Here is a 26,265-nt window from a genome sequence, read left to right as displayed (position 1 = left end):
ACCAAAAGGAAGTGGTCACGACGGCTGTTTTTCACCACTCCAAGTATATTCACAAAGAAAAACAGCAGAAATTTCAATAAGGTTGTTTCTTTTACCTTTGCAGTATGTTTGCAATATTATAAGCAGTGAAATCTTGTCAATAATTGTAAAGGAAAATATAATATTGACTTTCTGACACTTTCTGAGAACTAGCCATAGAGATCTATAGAAATATTTTTAAATATTTAAAATTGAACAACACTTTCCAATGGCGCTGGGCTCAGAAAATGCAGGTTCTTAGGAGAGGTTGTTGTGTTTAGATTGTGGCTTCACAAGATCAAACGCAAGAGCTCCAAACAGAGGAACCTAAAGGGAACAAAAAATTCATCAGCTTAAAGGGTTGACTACCAAAATATACTCACAAACATCGATCAATTGGAAATGCATTTCATATAGAATACAGCACCCCCCGCGGCCCGTAGTGAGGAGAAGCGGTACAGATGATGGATGGATGGATATTGGTCATCAAACTGTCATATTTTCTATCTACCGCTGTATGAACAATTACCTACTCAGGACATGTAAAATGTCATTTCCAAACATTTACAATAAACCTTGCCCAGATGTGCTTCAAGTCTTAAAGTTCATCCATGAGGTAGGTGTGTCAGGAAAAAAAATTAGCTCCAAGCAACCACCTCTGGTGGTCAATTGAGAACCCTGCCACAGTTTTTATGTGCGCCTATGCGTATGTCTTCCAAGACAACGTTAACAGTCCAGTTGCAATTAATTTAACAATTTCAGAATACAGTGACCTTTTAGTCTGCAATTGTATAACCGCGAGAGGTTACGACCACGAGGAGGTGCGATTGCGAGTGGCTACGACTGTGAGGCGTTACATCTGGAAGGAGCTGCAACTGCAAGGAACATTGCTCCCCAATACAGGGCCGAATGTGCCCTGGAGGTGATATGGAGTGTCATGAAAACCACCACTAAAATGTAATCGTTTAAGCGTGAGAGAAAACTAATTGTGACACCAATCGTTCTGTGTATGGATTTACAAATGTACAAACCACGCCTGTTATAGAATTGCAGTTTCTTGTTGATTTTAAAAGCATTTTACATCAAATGTGAGCAAAAAAGAAAAGGAAATGCTATTTTGTTAACTAAAAGACAAATACGATTGTATTTTTCCTGATTATTGTCTTTTATTTACAACACTTTGTTACAGTTCAGGTTGTTGTTTACGTGCCCACCTGTACAGCGGCTGCACTGAGGCGGACAGAGTGAGGCTCCAGAGGACAGTCAAAACAGCGCAAAGGATTATTGGCTGCACTCTCCCCTCACTGTCGGACATCTACACCGCCCGGTGCCTCAGAAGGGCTCTCAACATCGTCAAAGACAATACCCACCCAAACTCACACCTGTTCGACCTGATGCCCTCTGGCAGGCGCTACAGATGCATCAAATCGAGGACCAATAGACTGAGAAACAGTTTCTTTCCGAGAGCCATCTCCATTCTGAACTCTCACACACACACGAGAACACCCTTACCTTGCAGAACAGCATTGTGATGTGTTTTTATATACACTATTCAGTACTAAATTCCATTGCACTCTCTTATTTATTTATCTAATTTATATATTTGTCTGTATTATTGTTGTATTGCACTGGAGAGGGGAGCCCTCTAATCTCGTTGCACACTTGAGTACAATGACAATAAAGGGATTTCTAATTCTAATTCTAATTATAAATAAAGCTGAAGTTTATGTGAGAAACTGTGGCAAACCTTTGGCTGGTTGTCTGATACGTGACTAGATCAATTAATAATAAAAAAAAAATAAATAAATAAACACAATCATTCCCATATTGGCATGCATAAACGGACACGCACACCTACACTTCATCCTTTTAAAGCGATTCTGTCTTTGCATTTGCTAAATTTAGCATCATGTACGGATGTTTTTTTTTTTTCGGAAAAAAGGTAAGTACAAATTAATTTCTATGATTAAATATAGCCATTGTGGCTTATACTTTGATATTTTGTATCGAATTTTGAAATCTCTGCTGTTAGCCTCTCATCATGCATGGAGAGGTGATGAGAACTGGTGCGGTGATAGCACGATCGTCGAGAAGCACTCTTCCCCCGACATCGAGTTCATGTCTGTTAAATGCCGGCCTTATTTTCTCCCGAGGGAGCTAACGGTAGTGATCGTCACAGCTGTTTACATCCCTCCCAACGCTAGCACTAGCACGGCGCTCTCGCTACTCGTGTGCGTCATCAATAAACATCAGCGGGCCCACCCTGATGGCGTTCACATAGTAGCGGGAGACTTTAATAAGGCCAATTTAAAGACTGTACTCCCAGAGTTCCACCAGCATGTCAAGTGCCCAACGAGGGGAGACAACACGCTCGACCATGTGTACTCGAACATCAAGCACGCATACAGGGCCCTCCCACTCGCCCCCCTCCGCCAGTCAGACCACCTGTCCTTGCAGCTCGCACCTGCGTACACCCCTCTCAGGCGCAGATTCAGGCCCACCACAAAGACTGTGAAAACCTGGCGTGATGACGCCATGAGTGAATTACAGGACTGCTTTCAAGACACCAACTGGGTACTCTCTGATCATCAGGACCTTGATGTCTACACGCATTGTGTACTGGACTACATCAAGTTCTGCATGGAAACTGTGTCCCTACACAGGACCATACGGACCTTCCCAAATGCAAAGCCCTGGATGTCCAGCCAGGTCCGCTCTCTCCTCAAGGCCCGTGACGCTGCCTTCAGGTCAGGCGACAAAGGCTCGTGCTGACCTGAGCAAAGGCATCAAGCTAGCCAAGGCAAACTACAAGAGGAGGCTGGAGGCCCACCTCGCCAGCAACAGACCACGGGAAGTGTGGCAGGGTCTACGGAGCATCACCAACTTCCGAGGCAGCAGCACGACCTCTGTAGACCCGAGTGCATCGCTGGCAGAGGAGCTTAACTGCTTTTTCGCTCGCTTTGACTCGCCCCAACCGTCACACCCCCGCACTTCATGCCTCAACCGCCTCAACTCCCCCCCACTCACCGTAGAGGAACACGATGTGAGGCGCGCGCTCCTGGCTATCAACCCCAGGAAAGCTACTGGACCCGACGGAATACCAGGCAAGGTCCTCGGCGCATGTGCCCACCAACTGTCACATGTTTTCTGCAGGGTCTTCAACCGCTCCCTGGCTCAAGCAGTCATCCCCTCCTGCTTGAAAACGTCCACCATTATTCCTGTCCCCAAAAAGTCACCCGCCGTCCACCTGAATGATTACCGTCCTGTTGCTCTCACACCAGTCATCATTAAGTGCTTCCCAGTACATCAGGGACTGCCTTCCTCCCACTCTGGACCCCTACCAGTTTGCATACCGGGCTAACAGATCCACTGAGGACGCCATCGACACTGCTCTGCATGTCGTGCTGGGCCACCTGGAACAACAGCAGAGCTATGCAAGGATGCTCTTTGTGGACTACAGCTCGGCATTCAACACAATCATGCCGGACATCCTCGTCGCCAAACTGGACATTCTCGGCCTCCCTGCCCTCACACGCATCTGGATTAAGGACTTTCTGGCCAACAGACCCCAGACTGTGTTGCTCGGCCCCTACACGTCCTCCACCCGTACGCTGAGCACCGGTTCCCCTCAAGGATGCGTGCTGAGCCCTCTCGTATACGCCCTCTACACCTACGACTGCAGCCCGGCCCACGGTAACAACACCATCGTCAAGTTTGCTGACGACACGACAGTGGTCGGTCTGATCTTGGAAGGTGACGAGACAGCCTACAGAGAGGAGGTCCAGAGACTGACGGCTTGGTGCGAGGACAACAGACTGCAACTCAACATTGCAAAAACAAAGGAGATCGTCATCGACTTCAGGAGGAACAAGACGGTGCCGCCCCCCCTCTGCATCGAAGGCGTGTGTGTGGAGAGGGTCCACACCTTCAAGTTCCTGGGAGTACAGATCTCCGATGACCTTTCTTGGACACACAACACCACAGCAGTGGTAAAGAAGGTCCACCAGCGTCTGCACTTCCTGAGAGTCCTCAGGTAATTCAACCTGGACATGAAGCTGCTGCTGGCCTTCTACCACTCGTCCATCGAGAGCCTGCTGACGTACTGTGTCTCCACCTGGTACAGCGGCTGCACTGAGGCGGACAGAGTGAGGCTCCAGAGGACAGTCAAAACAGCGCAAAGGATTATTGGCTGGCCTCTCCCCTCACTGTCAGACATCTACACCGCCCGGTGCCTCAGCAGGGCTCTCAACAATGTCAAAGACAATACCCACCCAAACTCACACCTGTTCGACCTGATGCCCTCTGGCAGGCGCTACAGGTGCATCAAATCCAGGACCAATAGACTGAGAAACAGTTTCTTCCCAAGAGCCATCTTCATTCTAAACTCACACACACACACGAGCACCCGTACCTTACAGAACAGCAACGTGATGTGTTTTTATATACCCTATTCAGTATTATTTTCCATTGCACTAACTATTCCCTTATTTATCTAATTTATATATTTTATTATTGTTGTATTGCACTGGAGAGGGGAGCTCTCTAATCTCGTTGCACACTTGAGTACAATGACAATAAAGGGATTTCTGATTTATAGGGTTAAATGCAAGAGGACGGATGGAATTGCTTAAAGAAGACGAAGATGGAGGATGATTATTTTTTACAAATGACAAAAGCGTAAAGACGGAAATGTGCCCAGGTCACATTCGGAGGATGCGAGACTGAATGGCAAAATAGGGTGAAGTGCCCGTTCATGAGTGCCAGTGGGGGGCAGTCAATGCCTTCTCTGCTGGCTTAACATAATCAAGAAATCATGACCATATTCTTCACATTGATGTCATATTATATCCTAGTTTTTGATTTTTAGGATAGAGTTTTTAACCAATCAGAATTCAGCTAGCTACAAATGCAGAGCTGGATGGTCCGTCCCGGGGTCGGAACGGTCCAAGGCCGGATGGGTACCAAGATAGCGGCTGGAGGGTGGAGGACTGACCAGCAAAAAAGTGCCCAGCTCTGTGCGCACACACATACACACACACACGCACATGCATATATATATACGCACACACACACTTTAAAAACAAATCACTTTGAAGTATCGTAAATGGTGATAGATGATAGAAATGCAGAGCCTCTTACCAGGTAATCGTCAAAACTAGCTTTGAGTGCGGCCTCCATCTGCTTCCCCTGAAATAAAGAATGCAACAAATATAACCAGTTCTACTCGACATGAAGAATCACAGAAAAGCAAAATAATGGTTAAACACATGAATGCATAGAAATCACATTTTACGCTGGTACCTAAGTGTTAACGTGGCAAAAGTTGTCTGTCTTTGTGTTCAGTTCAGAATCATCAGAAGAATTCATTCCAGTCATCATGAAATGATTACTTATGTGTTTGTGTTTTTTACATTTTTCCACTTTGTGTGACACATGCTCTGAGCAAAGAAAAGCAAAATCCCTGCCAAAGTTTCTGTAAATAAACTGTTTCAGTTCTTTTGTGACTATGGAGCCTTTGCGTCACATTTGTGTGTAATGTTAGACAGTTAGGAGCACTGAGTTAATGTTGATAATAATAGTTAATGTAATGCAGTTAACGTAGAGTTGTATTGACTTCTTGCAGAGCTTCAAGCATGCTCACTGTCGTATGTACGAAGTGCAGTCCTACTAATTCATAATTACAATTTAGGAAGTGGTTAAAACCTTTTTTATTGGATTAATTAAAATAATGAATGTTAACATTAACAGAATGTCAGTGTTATGTGAAGTCAATAAAGGTTTAAAGATAATCTAATGATGCCAAATATAATTGATCTCAATAGTACATTTTATTTTGAAAGTTGATTTAATGACGTCATGGAACATTTCATGTCCAAACTTGAGAGGTACCACTGTACTGCATTTGTTTTACTTGTCAAGATGTTTTATTCTTTACCTGTGGTGCTGGTCAGTGCAATTTGAGTGGTATTTAAATATTCGCCGACAGAATATTCAGATTGACAATTCCAGTCCACAGGACGAGTTCTTATTGTCATCAACTTCATATACATCTGGATCACATGCCGGGCTTTTCTCAGAGCCTCCTTTGGTGAGCTTTCGACCATCTTTATTAACCTCGATGGACTGTCCTGAACACACAAACACACGTAGCACATATTAAATGTATGCAATAAACAGTTTCATTTAATGAGTATAAAACAAAAAAAATATTAAGGAATTACTCTACTCCAAGTGATGTAAAAATATATTGCGTTTCCCCCAGCAGCATCGTGAGAGTTCACGGATAAAATCCAATTAATGTTTAGGCAGGTAAAAAGTATCAATACAAGATTACGTCAGACAAAATATAAAACGTAAATATACAAATGACCATTATATCTTTAGTTATTGAGCAGTAAGTGACATGTTCTCCCATTTACGCTTAAATCAATTTCTTCCAGCACATTTTCAAGATGCCGACATTCTCCCGTCCAGGCTTCTGACACACGCAGCATGCGTCACCAGGAATTATGTGTGCAACTGCCAAAGTTCCGTCACTTCCGTCAGTGTAATCGCCACTAACCGGGTACCGTCGCTGATGGACGCCCTCATGTTTGTTTGTTCACGGATGACAATTGACAGACTGGTGGAGCGGTGAAGTTTACTGACAGAAGTGATGACTTAGGCGGGGTTGAAAATAACATGAAGGTCTGATGATTACAGTTTGGTTCAGCCTGAAATAGTGATAGACTGACGGTGACGGAATGTCAAAATTGAGTCAATTGCCCACTTCTGCTCATTTGTGTGAGGAATTTTGCAACAATAGTAACAAAACATGTGTCTAACCCATCAGAAAAAAAACGTAAAGTCATATCAGTGCACTGTACACTTAATATGAAACACTTTTGAATGTCCACAAAATAAATTCAGCTTATTAACTTATTGTTGTTTGCATCAGGTTTGCCATTATTTGGTCACATATTGATCATGTTTATGTGATTAAACACCAAAACTTTTTCTACTAATTTTAGTGGACTAGTTTAGGGGGTGCAGGAACACTGCTGTTATGATGAAGGGAGTGCAAAGCTTAAGAAGTTTGAGGACGGCTTTCCTCCTAAAAATAAAAGAAATATCACTAAATTACTTTTTGGTGCACTGATTCATCATTGTGTTTTATTCAGCATCGTTTCGTCTTTTTCTTGGGTGACTGGTATTTGTCATGTTAAAGCCTGTTGGAGGGCAAGGCATGTCACATGTGGTTCAACTGCTATTCACCATTTCTGTTTTAAATGCATAAATCATGATTGTGTATCAACAGGGCCAGTTTGTTAAAATTGAAGATATTGCCTGTTAAGTAAATATTTAAGTCTGGTTTTTCAGTTAACTTTCATTGTAATTAGTTTATCTGTTTGTATGAAACACTTACTTCAATTTCTTCATTTATTTCAAGTATACATCCTTGAGAGTAAAGATGGTAGATTGCCTTTTCCAGAGTATTGACATATCTTCTGTTGTCTGAATTCCTACTGTAAAGGAATTGTGTTCTCAGAAGCTCAAGTACTTGTGGGAGGGCTGCTTTGACGTAACAAACTTTACTCTGTAACACATAATGAACATATAAGCACAACATAAAATATAGAAAAAGATGGAGGGATTCTCTCTCAACATTTATAAAAAATATCTGAAGACAAAACCAAGGTGCATCAATGAAACAGACAGTAAATAGAAATGAAAAGTTTGTTATGAGATATAAAACCATGGCTACGGGCAAAAGGCGCAACACACCCAGTCACAGGGCAGGCATAGACATCATCACCAAGTGGGAACCAATCCCACGCTGCCCGCACACAAGTCAAGCGGATGCACTACACTATGAGCGTCACTAACCGAGTGAGGAGGCTTTATTGTCTCTCTTCAAATCCTTAATATGTTTTTAGAACTGCATTTGAAATTTCCTTTGTTGAGCTAATGTGTTTTTTTCAGTTTTACATGATTATTTTTGCTGATGGCACAAAACCACAGATAAGAGGCTCAAAATGATTTATACAGGACTGCCTGCCTTGTGCCTCTTCAATCCTGTTCCTCAAAATCCGCTGTCCTGCCCATTTTTCAACGCTCCCTGCTGCAACAAATCAGATTCAAATCATCAGATAATCAGAAAGCTCTGCAAAAGCTGGATAACTATCCTGATCATTTGAATAAGGTGTACTGCTGCTGGGTGAGATGGAAAACAGGCATGGCAGCGGACCTCGAGGAACAGATTGAAGACTCCGCTACTAATAAAGCACACCAAGATGTTGTCGTTTATTTTGTTTAGGAACAAAATGCGACGTTCCAAATCTGTGTGCAAAAAGAATGCTATAACAGATATATATTTATTTAACTTGTTTTTTAATAACAGGCAGTTCATTTAATGGAAAATATGTTGCTCATAAATTTGTAAATCAGACTCATCTCATTTTGCATGCTTTCAGCATGCAATACCTGGAATTTCCATGTTGTTGCTCGCTAACATACAAACCAAAGTGATTCACTTCATAATCGAGTCTAATTGGTTCTCATATGCTATTCAAACTTTTTTTTTGAAGGCACCCTATTGTTTCTAATAGTTTTTAAAGTAATATGATTTGAAGTTCATTTTTAAATGTGAAATAGAGTTATTAGTTGCCACAGTTTATATGTTAATGTGGTATTAATGGAAAACCGAGTACTGTTCTGTGCTCTGCATTGTACAATAAGCCTTTTCAACCACCGTTTTCCGGTTTTGCACTTTGAGTGGGTTGGTTAAATCAAAGCTGTTTGTTTGCCCTTTCAGCTAACAAAGTGCAAAGCCCTCATTTACGTAAATATGGAATACGAGCTGTCAGGATGTTTCACGACCATGGAGACAAGACGGGCTGTGTTTCTACTTGCTATTTCTTATCAAGTGCCAATTACTGAGGGATGATGTAGTGGGCTTTTCTTAAAGATGTTAGTAAAATACCAACCATTATGTAATTTAGTTGTTTTGTAGGTGAAATCTGGTGACCTAACATTAACAGTATTAGGCTATCATTTAATATTGACTTGACGTAGATGAAATTGCTTTATTTAATAATACAACTCAAGTCATTCATTGAAATGTTCACCAAGTCTTGCATAACGTAAAAAAAAAAAAAAAAAAAGCTGTCATTTTCCATTTGTCAACAAGTATATATTGCAGGAAATGAGCAGAAAACACTGGACGCACGCTAAGTGCCACTGTGCACACGCGTCACTAGAATTGGACTGCTTGAATGCGTCATTCACACTGTCTCAAAGGAATGTACCACTTTGAGCTGGGTCTTTTTGTGAGGTTAAGATAATGATCCGAACAAATCAGACATATTGGGCAAAGCATTTTTGGTGCTTGTGAATGGCTGAATTGGAGCCATTCATAAGAGAGAGGCATGTGATATCACTTAAAAAGAAACCCTTTTGACCAGTGTAATTTATTGCGTTGGCTCATTTCATGACATTGTGACAGTAGGTGCAGGCTTCCCCCTGGGCCATTTTTCGGGTGTGCGACCCAAATTGTTATATGCAAATCACACCTCCTAAGGCCAAGGTTTATTCAAGGTTTTTACTGATTTATCTTTTTTTTTTTTTTAACTGTTCCTGCCTAGCTACCTGCCTAGCTGTTCCCACCAGCATACATGTTGACTGTTAGTAAGTGTACATTTAATGTAAATTGGCCGAATGGTGGTACTTAACAAATATTTTGTCTCGAAACTTCAATTGATTTAGCACAATTAGTTAAGATTGTTTTTCGTGAGGTAGATACAAACCCAAGAAACTAAATTTTCTGAATAATATTGAATTTTGTGTCATGGCTATATAAACATGACATTATTTATGATAAATTGTCAAAAACATGATACAATCTAATCTAGTATTAAAATTGATGTAATCTAATGGGATTTCTGACCATAACTCAGAAAAGGCTAACGTGTAATATTCACTTACCAAATTCAAATGTTCGGTAAACTGATAAATTATAAAACACCCATGGTCCAACTGATTGTCAATCTGTAAAGGGATGAAAGTGTGTTAGTGTTCTCTTACATACATAATCTGTGAATAATTTCACAAACATCATAATCACTTGACTAGAAGCATTTTTCCAGTGCATTTGAGGCAGGTAAATATGAACAGAGGTGGGAAATTTACAAAATTTTGCCGGTCCATCATTTGTCATCAGTCAGTGGCCTGGACACCCGTCTGTCATGCCGAACGAAACTGTTATCATTAGTCCGTCATTTTATCTTAACCACGCTTCCGTCATCGCTTCCATCAGTAAACCAGTCCACCAGGCCGTCAAATGTTAATCCGTAAAAAAAAAAAAAAAAGTCATATACCTTGACTATAACCTGTTAACCTGTTGAACAGAGATCGGCATTCCGTACAAGGGATGGGACAATCCAGATGGACACCCATTTTAGGGACGTAGAACGAGATGTTTTTGGTTGGACTAAGCGAGGGCGGAAGTGGGTTGTCACCCATCCCTCGAATTGTTCCTAACCAGGTCCAGTACCCACGGAAGTGTTGTCGAGTTTTTTTTCTTTTTAAAGAAAGAACACTCTTCTTGTCTGTATTACCATGGAGCTGCCTTTATTAACTGCCTGCAACAAACTGTAGTAATTTTTTTCCCATGAGCGTTCCCTGCAGTACCATGCGGTAACTCACAGAAAAAGTGGGCCCTCTAGTGGTTCAACACATGTAATACCATGGATTACACCAGAAGACGCCAGGACAGGGCTCCACAGTCCTCCGTCAAAAAGAGTTGACACATCACCTGACTGAGTGATTGTAAACCACTCACAAATTACTCCCAGCTGGTAAGTGGATGTGAATAGGAAATGAGCCAGTTATCTTTCCAATGTCCAAACTGCGGGTAATGAGCTATGAATTATGAAACCTCTGCCGTTAGCCTCTCTCCTATGGCGTTAAAAGGACGACCACAGACGGAGAAAGAGGAAGATTATTTTTATGAATAATAAAATGGACGCTGACGGAAGGGTGCCCAGGTCGCAGATGGAGGATGGACCGGCAAAATAGGGTAAAATGGCCATCTCTGCTGTTGATCGAACATCAACGATCACAACTTTTCCAAGTGCATTGTGGGTAATTTTGACTACCCTACATTTATCCTCCTTGAACATTTGAACACCCCTAAAAATGGCGGAGCCCTTTATAGTTCACTTGATAGGAAATAGTGTGCACATTCGGGCACAGGTGTCGTCGTCTTTTTTTGTCTTTCAGCGGTTGGCAAAGAACATTTGGTGCATTATCACTACCTTCCGAAATGGAGTGTGGGTCTGAATAATAGTGTATTACAACCTCTTATTTAGCACTATTCGTTCCAAAACAGAAAATTCAAATTTAACTCAGAAGAATTTCTCTGTAAAAATGTCCCTCGTATTCAAAGCGACTTTCTGACCTCTTAGCTCATTAATTAGTTGTTGTCTTGTCAGACTGACTATACGTAACACATAATTCCAATACATGTTCTACTGTCTTTTGGGTGCATACCCACTGTACAAATATAGTCAGTGCAGTCTACTCAAGCCTGCAGCATTTACCCGTTCGAACAAAAAAACATGTGAGACAGGTTTCCGTCTCCGTCAGTTGTCAGCGAAATTGGTGTCTGTCAGTAATAGACTCAGAGGTCCCTTGGTGCTTGACTTGGACGAAGATTCCACTGACAGACAGAAACCCACTTCTGTCAGTGCTTATAGTTTATATAGTTCATTTATTTTTCAAGTTTGTTGCCGTTCATCATTTTTCAACAAAACGGGCGTCTGTAATGACTAAATTTGACTTAATTTTGAGGGGATGCATTCTTCCATCATTTTGAGTTGTTTGCAAGGCTGCCTCAAAAGAACTGTGTTAATAAAGTGCATAATAATAATTTGGTGACTTAAATCTAGTTAGGCTAGGCACTGACAACGAAGTTACATGCCCTGCTTTGTTAGCACTGTTAAACAAAACATTGCTGTACTGTTCATGAATATTGAACTTTGGAGCAATGTACACAATAATGCTATTTTTAGATACCATTATGTCTCTGATTGGCCTATTGAAAGTATTGAAAGTCTCTTCTCACCAGGCGATTGAGGCTCCAAAGGTGCTCCTGTGTGACCGAGTGTCGGCATGGACCAGGAACACCACCCAATACCAGGTGAAAGCATAGGATGAGAAAGAAGCACAGATGCCAAGCCTAAAGGAGGAAAGGACAGATGATAAGTAGAATACAAGGACTCTCTCATAAATATCATATATCTGTATTATCTTGAACATCTTAGCATACAATTACAATTACACGAGGCATGCTAGCAGAGAAAACAAAGACTGGAAAAAATGGTCAACAAGGAAGGTTTGATATTGGACTGACATTTGAAAACCATAGAACAGGGGTCACCAACCTATTTCAACATGAGAGCTAATATTCGGGTGCGGTTTAATGCAAAGGGGTACCAGACTGATACACACTCGTGTAACAAATGTGCCCAAATTAGCTTCAATTATATAGGACGTTAGTGTTCATATTTAAAAAGAAGAGGAATCATATTAATTTGGCATGAACACACATATATTCAGGATATTTGACCATGCATTAGCCCCATCACAGTTAAGGTCACAGTTAACACACACGGGCTTCAGGTTATTGGTGTCTAGCCACGGGTCTGTTGCCACTTCCCCTTTCTTGCTCTGTCAACCTGGAGGGTGCTTTTGTTTTGTTTTTTTTGCACACATTCTTCTGCCATTCTATGACTTGAACCGGGGTCCTCAAGGTGCCACGTTGCCCCAGGTGGCCATAAAATAACACGTGCATGCTTATGCCTGTCAGGGTTCGCCGGTAGGCGAGGTGGAGGTGGACCCAAAATGCGAGGAAGCAGGGAAATGGGTAACTTAAAGGGAATTTATTAAATGGCTCAAACAAGGACAAACAACGTGGCAGGGAGCAAAAACAACAAAGGTAAACTAAACGCGACTAACTGGATCAGAGGGCGAGGAACAAAGACTGTGACAAAATACGGAGGGACATGAACGTGAACGAGAGCAAGAACGAGATGAGAGAGCGTCCGTGACAGTCCTTAATGGAGCAATGCACCGACGTTGGCACGGGGTGTTTAAATAGTCCATTCCTTAGGGGAGCAGATAGGAATCAGGTGTGTGACGGCTAAAGGGGAACAGGTGCGTGGCTGGTGGGGAACGAGTGCTGAGGGGAAACGCCCCACTCAGCTGACAAAATAAACAAAACCCAGGCAATGGCAAAATGTGAAAAATAATAACAAAAAACCTGACATGACCGACACGGGTCATGACAATGCCCAAATGGGTCCTCTGTGAGTTTACCGGATAAAACACTGTTCAAAGACTCGCTATGAGGAAAAACATATTTGGACAATGTTTTCCCTTGTCTGGAAATGGGTCACCGGGGCACCCGTCTCGAGCCTGGAGGCGGCGAACCCTTGGTGGCCAGGTCTACACCAAAAAGTCAGGTTGGGCACAATCCGATGAGATGACATAAACCCACCTTCCAATAGGCTCACCATTTGTGAGAGGGGCAATAGGGTCAGGTGTCATGATGTTGTGATGTGGGAGGGGGCTGAAGGTGGCAATATTGATCACCTGCTACACAAGTGAGCTCGTGGGAGGTAAAACATCATCACCTCTCTGGCAGGGAGCAAGCATGTACTGGTGTGCATGGTTGAAAGGCATCGACTAGATATAATTGGGCCTGGGCCTGCGTCGACACTCAACTTGGGCTTTGGTACCTGGCTCCTTGAGAGGCGTTGCCCGTCAATAAGACGTATTGCAGGAAGTGGGCACTCCGTCACGGGGGTGTAAAAGTCTGACCCTGCAGCCCCACCGGGAGGGTGACGAATTTTAAAAAAGGGTTCGATTAACAAAAGCCAGAAGTTGATTTTATTCTGCCCCACAAATAGATGACATGAACGTGCACTTACATGTACATTTATGTCTACATTTACGTGGACCAAGGGAATTGGAGGTGGGTGACATGAATTAAGTGCATTTGTCTCACCCAAAGTGTCTCTCTCCCAAAAGGGCTTGATTAAGTAAGGCTCGAGTCTGGCCCTTGTGCGGGTGATGTGGTCGTGAGGCGGCCAACAGTTCATCTCAACCAACTCAGCGAAATGGGCAAATGACAGAAATTGCCTCAGAAAGCGTCAAAAGCGCCACTACCAACTGTGCGTACCAACTTGCATTGGGCATGTTCGTGGAGAAGAAGCAAGAAGAAGGTGACAAAGAAGAAGAGGGGGACAAAGAAGAAGAAAGACATGAATCAGAAGGAGGAGGAGGAGAAGGACACAATCAGACAAACAGAGAGAATAGAGGGGAAGTCAAATCGGTTAGACGAAACACCACGATAATAAGCCCATAATAAGGTAAGCGGATTTGAATAGTAGCCAGCTAATGATCTTTAAATAAACCTCTGCCGTCAGCATCTCACCTGTCTTCAGGCACGGGCATTTTTTGGGGGGCGGTCAGGGCTGGCTGGATACGTGTTGGTTTTTGTGCAGTCATTTTCCAAAGTGACCCAAAGGGAGTGGATGGTGACTGTTTTGGATCATATTCACTACAGGACTTGTGTATTTTAAATAACATTTACAAAGAAATGTCAACTGTCTACATCATCCAGACTGCTTGTTATTATGGAGCAGAACTATAAGAGCTAGCATGCTAGCCCTAAACCCACAACTTGTAAGTAAATACTTCACAAATTCTGTTACAGATTACCCACAGCTTGACGATTTAAACGCTATATTTTCAATATCATCTGCTAAATTTGCCACCAGGAATTAAAAAAAAAATACAAGCTTGTTTTTTGCGGTTAACCTCATTTATCAGTCACAGAACGTGCATGTGTGCATGGTTGTATGACACAGGGGTGAGGAGGTTGGTTATGAAGTGAACTTTTTCATTTTCTACCCTTTACAAATGAAAAAACTGGTCAGGTGGAACGGTTTGAAAAACTGTATGAAGTTATTTATCTTCATATCTGTCTGTCCTTCTGTCTGTCCAACATGGTGCACAAGTGGTTAGTGTGCCTCCCACACATTTCTTGTGCTTAGGATTTGTATTGAAGGTGCTCGGGCTTCCTGCCATGCATATTAAAGACCGATAAGACAGAAAAAAAGAGAAATATTTAAAAATAAAGATCAAATTGATTTTTTTGTTGTTGTATTAATTTCTTTCAACATTGAATGGACAAATTGTGTTTGCCTATCTCATTTTTATTTTTCTTCAGGCTGACTGGTCACTTGGATTCATTTGGTCACTTGGTGATACGAGTGACATTTCGTTCAGTGGAATTTAAAACGTCAACAGTTTTGACTATTATTTTGCCAGTGGTAGCTTTAATCTTTAAAACAATCACTGTGGCCTCTATTTACCAGTCTCAGCTCAGTCACGGCTGAGATTCATTCATCGTTTGTCAAAATAAGTGTGTGAAAAAAAATGAAAATGAAATTGACATAATTTTAGTCCCTGAAAAAAAATAAGTGACCTCATTCATCCTTTGTTAAAGAAGGATACCAATTACTGGAATGGCTTAGCTTGGAAATGATAACAATCCCTTCTTTAGACTGAAAAGTTGTTAATCACATTAGCAAATGTTATTTATTAAAGTCCTTACTCTCCCATGTGTTACAATTGGAAAATACATGCTGTGTGCTTTTTTTGGCCTGGATGCTCCCATTAATTTAACACTAGAACATCATTTACTTATTAAGTCCAATGCCTTGTGACGGTGAACAATCATATTGCACATTTCGAGTCCTTTCAGCTGCCTTGACACCCAGTGACAAGTCTTCACCGGCTGACTCGTGCTGATGTGTGAAGGTAGACCATATACGCTCACCAACTGCCCAACAGCCGTAATGTGACCCAGGGGACATTGTGCAGAAAGCCTAACGGTGAAAAATTATCTGCATCAGCTGACTTTTTTTCAACCGCGAGGAGCATGTCAGCATGCCAATGGGGGCTTTAGAGCTTGAAAGAACCGAACAAAAACAACTATTGTCATTGTAACAGCGCTGTAAATTATACGTTTTCATAATTTATTCTTATTTGATGCATGTGGTGTGTCTCATGGAAACTCCACAATCCGGGAATTAGAGACACCCACATGAATCAATGAGTCCCGCCACTTTGGTGGTTGTGTCAGTCAGAAGTCTACACAGGAGAATCAGCGGTAACCCTTTATTTGAAGTTTGTTCATAAGACATGACACTCAATGACATCTGTCATAAGGATTCATTCATGTTCATGACAGGTGTCATGTCATATTTATGAAATTCTTATGAACAAACTTCAAATAAAGTGTTACCTAATCAACATATCTTGAAATTGTACAAGGCAAGTGCATAGAGAAATGTGCAAAAGGGAGAATATGGTCCTAAAAAATATGTTTTTGGTATATGCCTCATTGATCTAAGAAATTTTAAAACCTATTCCTCAGACATACAGCATAATCACGCCTATTTATGAAGAAGACAGATACTCCATTAGAAATTAGACTAGGTCTGGAAGAGCAGGTCATGATCATGCCAGCTTAAGAGCAGGTTCTAAACACAAGCACAAGAATAAGAAGGCGAGGGACGCTCTAGATTAGAACAAGGTGCCTATGATGTGCCTGCACATAGTAGCAGGGTTTAAAATTCAGGCTTAATCTGAGGGATCAATTGAAATGTGCAGCGGCATCAGTGCTAAGCATGCATGAGAAAGTGCTAAAAACCATAAACCACAAAAAAACAAAACAGCCAGCAAACAACAAAGCCACAGTCATGTTGTAATTTCAGTTCCAATTCCAAACATCTGTTGGCTAATAAAGTGCGCATAGTGGTGGGTAATGTCTCAGTCCAAGCCAAGAGCAACATCAGAATGGACGTGAAAAAAAAAACAAAAACTGAGAGCTGGAGGAACAACCACAACAGAGGACCAAGAGCCAGCGTGAACAACTTGTTTTGAGCGGGGTTCTAATTTCACGAGTGGCCCAGTTTTGGCCACCGAGTTACCAGCTATTTAAAATATGAATGACTGGTGCACGATGAGATGTAAATTATCGCCCATCAAATAAAATGCACAGATGCTTTGACACAGGTGAAAAATACATTTCTGTGTTTTAAGCGAATGAGACACACAAACTCGTTCCCAGAGACCCTCCTCAATGGGGGGGGGGCGCATACAATACAATACAATACAACTTTATTTATCTTGTGCCTTTCAACACAGCTGGATATGTAACCAAGCGATTTCCATATGGTGTAATATAAATTGTCCAACTCTAATGTCGTATGTCACTCCTTACTTGCCAGACACGCAGCGCGACAGTCTAGACTGGAGATCGGCAACCCGCGGCTCTAGAGCCGCATGGGGCTCTTTGGCGCCGTCCTAGAGGCTCCCTAAGGCTTTTCCAAAAATGTTTTAACATGGGAAAATATGGGGGAGGGATATATATTTTTTGTTTTAATATGGTTTCTGTAGGAAGACAAACATGACACAAACATTCTTAACGTTTTCCAATGCTGTAAAAATGGGTAGAATAAATATGAAATTTCAACATTTCTGTCAACGAAGATTTGCGTCATAGCCTGCAACACACGTTTCTATCAGCAGGGCAGGATGCCAGGCAGGTGGCTGTTGTAAACAAACCGGTGACTGTGTGATGGGCCATGGATCCCAAAGGGAAAAAGAGAAAAATAACTGAGCAGAACAGAGGATTCTATGTTTCTTGGAAAGAATCATTTTCATTCATTGTACCCAATTGGGAGTGAGAGAAAAAGTGCAATTGCATTACTTCCAGAGAAATTAGAGGAGCGGAAAAATAGATTTAAGAAGTGGATTGCATCTCCAAGCTCCAGCACTGCTGCAAGTTTTGTCCGCAACCTGTGATAATAAAATGTGGAAAACCGTTCACAGAAGGTGACGCCATGAAGAAATAATTCATCAACATAACAGAACACCTATTTGCAGACTAATACAAAAAAATTAAAGACATGCCCCTCTCCGCTGAGACAGTGAAGTAAAGCGCCGTTAAAATGACAGGCAACATCACCGATCAGCAAATCAAGGACGTTAATTCAGCGCCAGCATATTCAATTGCCTGTAATGAGTCCTGTGATTTGATCGATTTTGGACAGGTATGCAGGTATGTGAAATCAGATTTATTATTTCATTTACCTCATTTCCTCAAAGCAGTGAAACATAATTCATTAAAAGTTCAACTTGAGGCGGCATCGTACAACAGAGTAGTCACGTGGTGCGTCATTCTCTACATGAGGCACTGCAGGGAAAAACATTTAGGCTCATTATGTATTTGTCGCCAACTTAGTCATTTTGATAGTCGACTAATATTGCTCCTATAGACACATACAGCATGTGTTGCCTTCATTATGAAGCTTTTAATTTTTTGCAGCTCCAGACAGATTTGTTTTTGTGGTCCAATATGGCTTTCTGAACATTTTGGGTTGTCGACCCCTGTTCTTAGACGCATAAAGTAGGAATCCCAATTGTAGCCTAATGTGCAAACACCATGATCAATATTCACCACAATTTATGTTGACATTTCTACTTATGCTCACATTCACCTCTCAAAGTATTAGACTAATCGCCCAAATATGACGGATTTGAGGATATTTTCCTCTTCTTAGAGGCGCTCACTTCAAATCTTGTCACTGAGAAACGCGTCATCCATAAATGACAAAATATTTAGAGGGTGATGTGGCCATAAGTAGAGTGATTGCAGTTTTTAGACATATTAAGCCACTTGAGCTTTTATCTTTTTTTTTTGACTGCCTCAAGTGTTAGCCTACCACTGTGTCCTCGGCTCTTGTTATTTACAAATACGTAATTGTTTTAAAGATTTGTCTTGTCACGTTACACACTTTGAAATATGTGCGGTACTCTCGCAAGCAAGCATTGTATAACATTGACATATTTATCATGCGTACGCCTGTGTACGGAACATGGCTATCACTTCAAACAAAAATGTCACTGTTTCTTTATCTCATCATGAGACTGTCGCTATTGTGCATTTCTTCTGGTCTTTACTGTATATGAGTTTTAATTTGTGTTCTTATTACAGTGCTTTTATCATTGCAGTACTTTTACTATTACAGTACTTTTATCATGGCAGTATTTTCTATCATTGCAGTATATTCCTATCATTTCAGTACTCTTACCACTACAGTACTTTTATCATTGCAGTATTTTTACCATTGCAGTATTTTCTATCATACAGTGTTTTGTTTTGTTTTTATCATTGCGTTTTTATTTCTTTCCCCTCTGTACCATGGACAGACATTAGGAGTGTTTCCTTACACTTGTATATGTTGTGGGATGTAAGTGTGTATATACTTGGGATCTGTGTATATACACGTTTATACTGTGTATATTTGCATGCTTTTTATGAATGTCTGCTGCTAATGTTATACATTAACGGCTACATTACGCCGCCGCCTCTGTGTGATCTATATCTTTGCCGCTGTAACACTGCAAATTTCCCCATTGTGGGACTATTAAAGGACATCTTTATCTTTAAACTGCTTTGTTACAGCTCCAGCTGTTGTGAAATGTGCAACAAAGATAAAGTTGTAATGTATTGTACTGTATGAAATAGCAAAGCTGGTGGTTAAAAATGTACAGAACAAGCGCACGCTCCACCAGGTCCAGTCAAGTAAATGGGAATGTGCCCAGCCTTTCAATGTACCCACACTTTAGTTTTTATTATCACCAACATTCTTCTTCTGGTGTAACCTGCATCTTCCTTGATTTACACTCTATCTTTTTAGGGATTAAAAAAAACATACAGTGCGTCACGTTGTATGGGGAGCTTCAGAACGTCTTGCACCATTAACATCACAGAGAAGCGATGCTGAGGGGGGCGCGTGGGACCCTGGGGAACGTGTTTTTTTTTTTGTATCGTTTTGAGACTGAAAAAGGCGATCTCAGACAATGTGAGTTTGAGCTCGTCAAAGTTGTTTGTGCCCCTAGTTCACGCAGTACTGGTTTAAAAAAAGTGTCGCCCTGTCACGCAGTACTGATTAAAAAAAAGCGTCGCCCTGTCGCTTGTTGACCCGGAAGTGATTTCTTTTGCCGCTACTTAAATGCTCTGCGCCAAGCTATCTTGCGCCGCACAGCAGAAGCAACAAGCTACGTGATGGCAAATAAACGACTCCGCAAACAAGTAGCGTTCTAAATGAGGAGGTGCTAAGCGCGCTAATCACTAAAATGAATTGCTATGCTCGACTTTTAACAGAAGTCTGTCTCGAACCGCGTTTGGGCAGAGAGCCAGCAGCTATGAACAGAAATGTTGTATTGCAACCATTACGGATCCAAACAAAATAAGACGATGGCTACGTTAGCAATTTAGCAGACGCTCTCAGGCTGGAACACGGAAATGGATGGCGTCATCACAACGAAGAGGCTCGACGTCAAACGTATTGTAAAAATAAAAAAAACGTATAGTAAACATTAAAACTGTTGCTTTGTTATTTATATAGAATTTATGCTTAAAATCCTCCTGGCTCTTTTTGTCTTTTCTATATTATGTACGTATTAATAACTGTTTGGTTTGTTCATGTTAATAAAGTTAAAAAAACTAAACAAAAACGTATAGTAAATATTTATCATCTCATCAATATTTGCACAACAGTACTAAGTTTCGAGATCCTCACAATAGTCGTTCTCAAAATGATATATTTTTTAATCAATTTAGCTTTGTTAAGGGATATTTTATTGACAATCTAGCATTAATATACAAAGAACACGTACATTAGTACGAGATGTAAAATAAAAATGTTGGAAGAGGGGGGCGCGAATTGTTTTCTTCTTGGTAGGGGGGGGGCGTGACAGGAAATAATTGAGAACCACTGGATTAACGTAACATTTGAGGCAAGTGGTGGCTGCACGAGATTTCAGATTCAGTCCACATGTCTCTAAACAAAAATAAGGTAACACACCCAGTCTCAAAGATTTTTAGTTGATTAGAGTCGTTCGTCCCAAGCAAGAGGAAAAGCTCAATGCAGAGGTCATTATATTTATGGCCATATTGCCAACGCTGTTGCATCTGCTGTTGTCAAGTAAGTTCAGTAATAAGGAAAGAGAGGTAGTTACCCAACAAAAATACAAATAAAACCAAAACTCCATTTCTAATAATATATTTTTTTCAAGGGTACTTTTTACGAGCTGAATGCTAATACCAGATTTTTTTTTGGGGGGGGGGGGGGGGGGCAGCACTAAATTAAAGTTTCCTAAAATATGCTAAATTTGAATCTGATTAATACATGTGGTTCACTTACCTTTAAATATCTTGTTGAGTGCACCCATTAATAGAAAATACAGATCTACTCTATGTGTTGGGCAAATGACCATAATATGAAATGGTGAAATGTTTTAACATAAAACTAACACTAATGAGGACATTTGCCAGCACTAGCTGTCTTTTCTCCAAGTCAACCACAACAATATGCATTTGTTATATTTAGAGGGGGGAGAAGTCATGTGACAACCAGTAAGCGCCAGGCTCTATTTTTTTTTCTTTAACCCCTGTTAAGTTGCACACAACGAACATATGAGGCGAAAGCACTCCTTCTCCTTACAAGTTGCAGATGAGAGAACTGGAGTAAAACAAATGGAACTCACAGTAAACTAGGTAGACATTTGTGGATTTGTGATTGAACAAACAATACTTTGTGGGTTGTCCCACTGAGCACCAAGTGAAATAATATTTTTGACATTAAATTGGGATGCAAAAGAAAAGTCTCCATTTCTATGCATTTCTTTCCTTGACCTGTTTTTGTTCACATCCATTTCTGAGCCTAGTGAGGTGAGATGTTGTTTACTGAGAATAATGGAAAATGTTTTACCCACCATGGTCAGGAAAAATTTCAAAAAGATGCTTACCTTGGTTATCAAATGTAGCGCGTGTGTGTTCATCTGGCTGAGGTGAAAAGGCAAGCAAGTTTCAGCGTCATTTGCCAAACGGTGGGGCCCTGGATGTTGGATATTCCTGTAGAATCTCAGTCCAGATGCGCCAGTGTTAGGACACTGAGAGAGCGTCTTACAGGGACCAAAGGAGACACTGAGCTCTGCTGCTGATTGCCACAACCATCCATCCATGGAGCCTGCATCTGTGGGAGGGTCGGTCTGAAATTATCAACGCCTCTGCCTTTTCAGAAACTTCTTTCACTCACTCAGTGATGAGGCGGTATTTATGGCTATCGAAGACAAAACTGGATGAGCCCAAAGGGGGGAAAAAAACACCCGTTATTAGATATCAGTGTAACTTTACGATTTCAAACATGAACTACATATGCAATTGGACACACTAAATAAGATGACTTCCAGGCACGAAAGGAAGAATAGGAGGTTTGATGTGAAGTCATATGCTCAATTGTTTGTACCCGATGCTTTATTTAGTTGGCTTTGCTGACAATCACAGACTGTCATAGTTTCCTGATTAGACAGTATGACTCCTTCTTAACTGTGACACATTGTTGACTCTGTGTGATCATATCTCATGAATAGTGTCGTACGCCTTTTCTCCAAGTAAAGTCTTATTTTTTGCCCTAAACTCATGTTGGGTGTGGATTAAATAACTACGTATACAGTAAGTATGTTTGTATCATAAACAAACCAATTCAACACACCAAGAAAAATGAGAGCCATATAATTGCTAATCTATCTCACAAAGCATCACTTATTCGAGCTTTATGAATCAGGCTGAAGGATGGAGGCCAGAAGGCTCGCCAGATCGCAGCAGGAGCGTGGGGGTCTGACGGGCAGAAAAGGGTCTAGTGCTCAGCTCTGCTTATTATTATTCATGAGTTTATTGAGACGATGTCCAAGAGATGCTAAAATGTCCTTCTTGTAGTTTTGTTACGCCTAATTTGATTTAGTGTAGCGGTATCACAACTTCCAAACTTAATTTGTTCCGTGATCCAAAGGCTGTTTCAGCCTATAAGCAGACTGAACAGCTGTTTAAATCCCCCCCTGTCCACTAGAGAGCCCCCAATCTGAACATTAAAGCAATTCTCGATGGAAAACAGCAAAGATGTCCGCGGTTGTGTGCATCCACAGCATGAGAAGACAAATTTCAACATAAACCTCAGAGAGCTAAAGTACTATACATGAACATCAATGCCTTGGTTCGCTTTATTTTGAAGTTGTTCCAGGCAGCGCCTGGTGGCGTGACGACTTTCTTGACTCGTTTGTAGTTGGGGCCAGTTTGTATCGCCATCATAAACTGGCCAACACAACTGAAATCATGTTCAATTGCTAATTAAGGATGCAAAAAAAGAAAAAAAAAATTTGGTTGACAGAGTGTTTTAGACACTCTCATGGTACAGTCTCTTCTCCTCTTATTTGCAAAATAATAACAAATAGAAAGAGGGAGAAGCTGCATGTTCATTTTGAAAGTCGAGGAAGGGGTCACCTGTCAGCAACCACATCTCATCCGCTGAGAATAATAACACAAAATACAGACGTCGGGCTAAGCCATTTAAACTTGACAACGCCCAAGTCATCATCTGGCATTTTGTCTGCAGCCCTAAAGTGTGTGTGAGTGTAAATAAGAAAGCAGGTTCTTCTAGGAAGCCATTATGATAGAAACGATACTAGATATCATCGATATCATCGAATGGTCGGAGAAAGATGGACATCGTATATTTATTTTGAGAATTAGGAGGCAGAAAGACGTTAATTCCATCTTGCGCATAAATTCGGTTTATGTCGGGATGAGAGGTTTGAATTATCCGGATTGCAGCAAAATCTGACAAAGATGGGAAATCTATGGGTTGCACAGAACGCTGTAAGTAATGCATAATTTTTCCTCAGCAGCCCCAAATGATCTGGGCAGGCCCTGCATGACCCTCATTGTAACTTGGAAAATTATGTTATATTTACATTGTATGACACTCACACACACACACACAAATATCTTTATCTTTATATATACATAAATACATATATAAATATATATATATACAGTGAACCCTCGGTTATCGTATATATATATACATGATTATTCTGCCGTTATGAAGTAAATTTGTAATGCAGGCTTATATGCAGCTTTAGAGCTCCCTCCTGTGGGTGTTTGGTCTATTGTTTCTGCGTTGAAAGAAAGTGAAGAAGAAAAAAAAAAGAGAGAGATAGATCCCAGGCAGGGTGGCATTCCGCAATACCGTCGTTATACGCTGCTGAACTTGGATCTTGGATTTTGTTTTTGCCTAGGACAATAATTATCCATTATTACATGTGATGGCAAACGAATAATATTGACAATTTGTTTTGGGGTAGTTTTCATATTTTATTGTAAATTTGAGACTCTATATACAGGATATAACATGCTATATGTATGAGAAATGTTTTAGCTTAGCTAATACCACATTTGTTATATTCAGTTTTACGACGACCTAAAGAGGGTGATGGTCGAGGCCATTGTTTGAATAAACCAGCCCAAAAATGAATTTTTTTAGAATACTGTTAACGCGCTGTCGAGCTGTTGAAAAATATGAACGCTTCGAAGCATAATATTCATAAATCGAGGCAACTGTCAGGATTGCCTTATGGCAAGGAGGAGGTGGACCCAATAGGCGAGGAGGCAGGGAGGTGGATAGGGTTAAGGGAATTTATTAACTCGATCAAACAAGACAAACAACGTGGCAGGGTGCAAAATAACAAGGCAAACTAAACGTGACTAAATTGGAACAAGGACAAAGAACACAACGAGACGGGAACAAACTAAGCGGGAGGTACGAAAAGGGACGGGAAGAGGTGACCAGAGCTGGGGGCATGAACGAGAGCGTGAGCGGGAGCAAGAGCTGGAACGAGGACAAGAGCAAGAACAGGAACAAGACGTGGTCGTGACAGTCCGGAGGTAGCGGCAAGAAGGAACAATGACCCGACACTGCGTTGTCGGTCTGGAGGGTTAAAATAGTCCAAGTCATTAGGGGAGCAGATGGAAAGCAGGTGCTTGATGAGGGTAACGGGGAACAGGTGCGTGGCTGGTGATGACGAGTGCTGAGGGGAAACGCTAACACAGCTGACCAAACAATAACACAAGCACATGGCAGGAAGAAGGTGACAAAAACAATAACAAAACCGCATGCACACGTAACCACTGACAAAAACTCCTGTCATGCCCGACGCGGATCATGACAGCAACTTCTCAAAAATACAATTCATCAGTTTCCGCTCTCAAATTATGTAACATTTATATTGTATGCTCTTTCTCTCTCTCTCTCTCTGTTTCTCTCTCTCTCTCTGCCCATTTTTTGGGCAACTGGTGATATCTGAATAAACTTCACTTCATATGTCCTTGGCCAATCACAACACTTATCACAATCCAAAAACACAATTTCCTGAATTTATCTCTTTAATTTAGGAAGTTGAAATATGCTACAAACAAAATGACAGAAAGCATGAGTAAGAGGGGTGGCCACAAGTGAAGCATTAGCTCTTCTCTTTGTTTAATTTTTATCAAGTAGTTGCTCATTTTTATTACGTTTTCTAGATACTTAATATTATTTCAGTTAATTAAATGGTTTATCCATTAAGTATTCATATTTCATTCAAAACTGTCTGTAGGCATTTTTTTCGGAAAATTATGTTTGATCACATTTTCATTGTTATTTATTTGTTTTGGAGAAAACCCTCATCACCTTCCTACTCTCAAAACACCCCTTTCTTGTCAGCCCAATGGCCACGCCCTCCTCCCTCTTCCCATATCTTGGTGGGAATGAGTGGAGGAACTGACTCAATTTGTCCAGTCAAAATCAATCAACAAGATGTCCAAAATTGGTGATTAATGGGCACAACAATGTACGTTGACGTCACTACTTTTGCACACGTCAACCATTGAAAATCACATCAGCATCGATTACAGGCCAGCTTTTTCAAACTATGATACCTACCAGGGTGATCATTTTGACAAACTGCGCTCTGTTGTGCTCTTGAAATTATGTCATCGAGTAGAGAGATTATTACTTCCTGCTCGAGTGTCAAATAAAGATATTTTCCATCCATTATCTGAACCGCTTCTCCTCACGAAGGTCGCGGGGGTGCTGAAGCCTATCCCAGCTATCTTCGGGTTGTCGGCGGGGTACACCCTGAACTGGTTGACAGCCAATCGCAGGACTCCTAAAGACGAACAACCGTCCTTGAGACAATTTAGAGTGTTCAATCAACTTGCCATGCATCTATTTGGAATGTGGGAGGAAA

General features: G+C 41.2%; 1 protein-coding gene across 1 annotated transcript; it reads right to left on the bottom strand.

The window, feature by feature from the left end:
• Window positions 1–241: 241 nt before the first annotated feature.
• LOC148327789 (macrophage colony-stimulating factor 1-like) lies at window positions 242–22,053 on the bottom strand. Its single transcript, XM_088309841.1, has 7 exons — window positions 21,949–22,053; window positions 12,122–12,235; window positions 9,982–10,044; window positions 7,424–7,594; window positions 5,954–6,146; window positions 5,158–5,205; window positions 242–345 (listed from the first exon to the last, which is right to left on the bottom strand). Exons 1-6 carry the CDS (start codon window positions 21,979–21,981, stop codon window positions 5,174–5,176), a joined length of 606 nt encoding a protein of 201 aa, XP_088165967.1. The 5' UTR covers window positions 21,982–22,053; the 3' UTR covers window positions 242–345; window positions 5,158–5,173.
• Window positions 22,054–26,265: the final 4,212 nt, after the last annotated feature.

Source organism: Idiotropiscis lumnitzeri, chromosome 11, assembly GCF_059441095.1.
Source record: "Idiotropiscis lumnitzeri isolate Australia: NSW breed Sydney's pygmy pipehorse chromosome 11, RoL_Ilum_1.0, whole genome shotgun sequence".
NCBI lineage: Eukaryota > Metazoa > Chordata > Actinopteri > Syngnathiformes > Syngnathidae > Idiotropiscis > Idiotropiscis lumnitzeri.
This window is presented reverse-complemented; position numbering and strand designations above follow the sequence as displayed.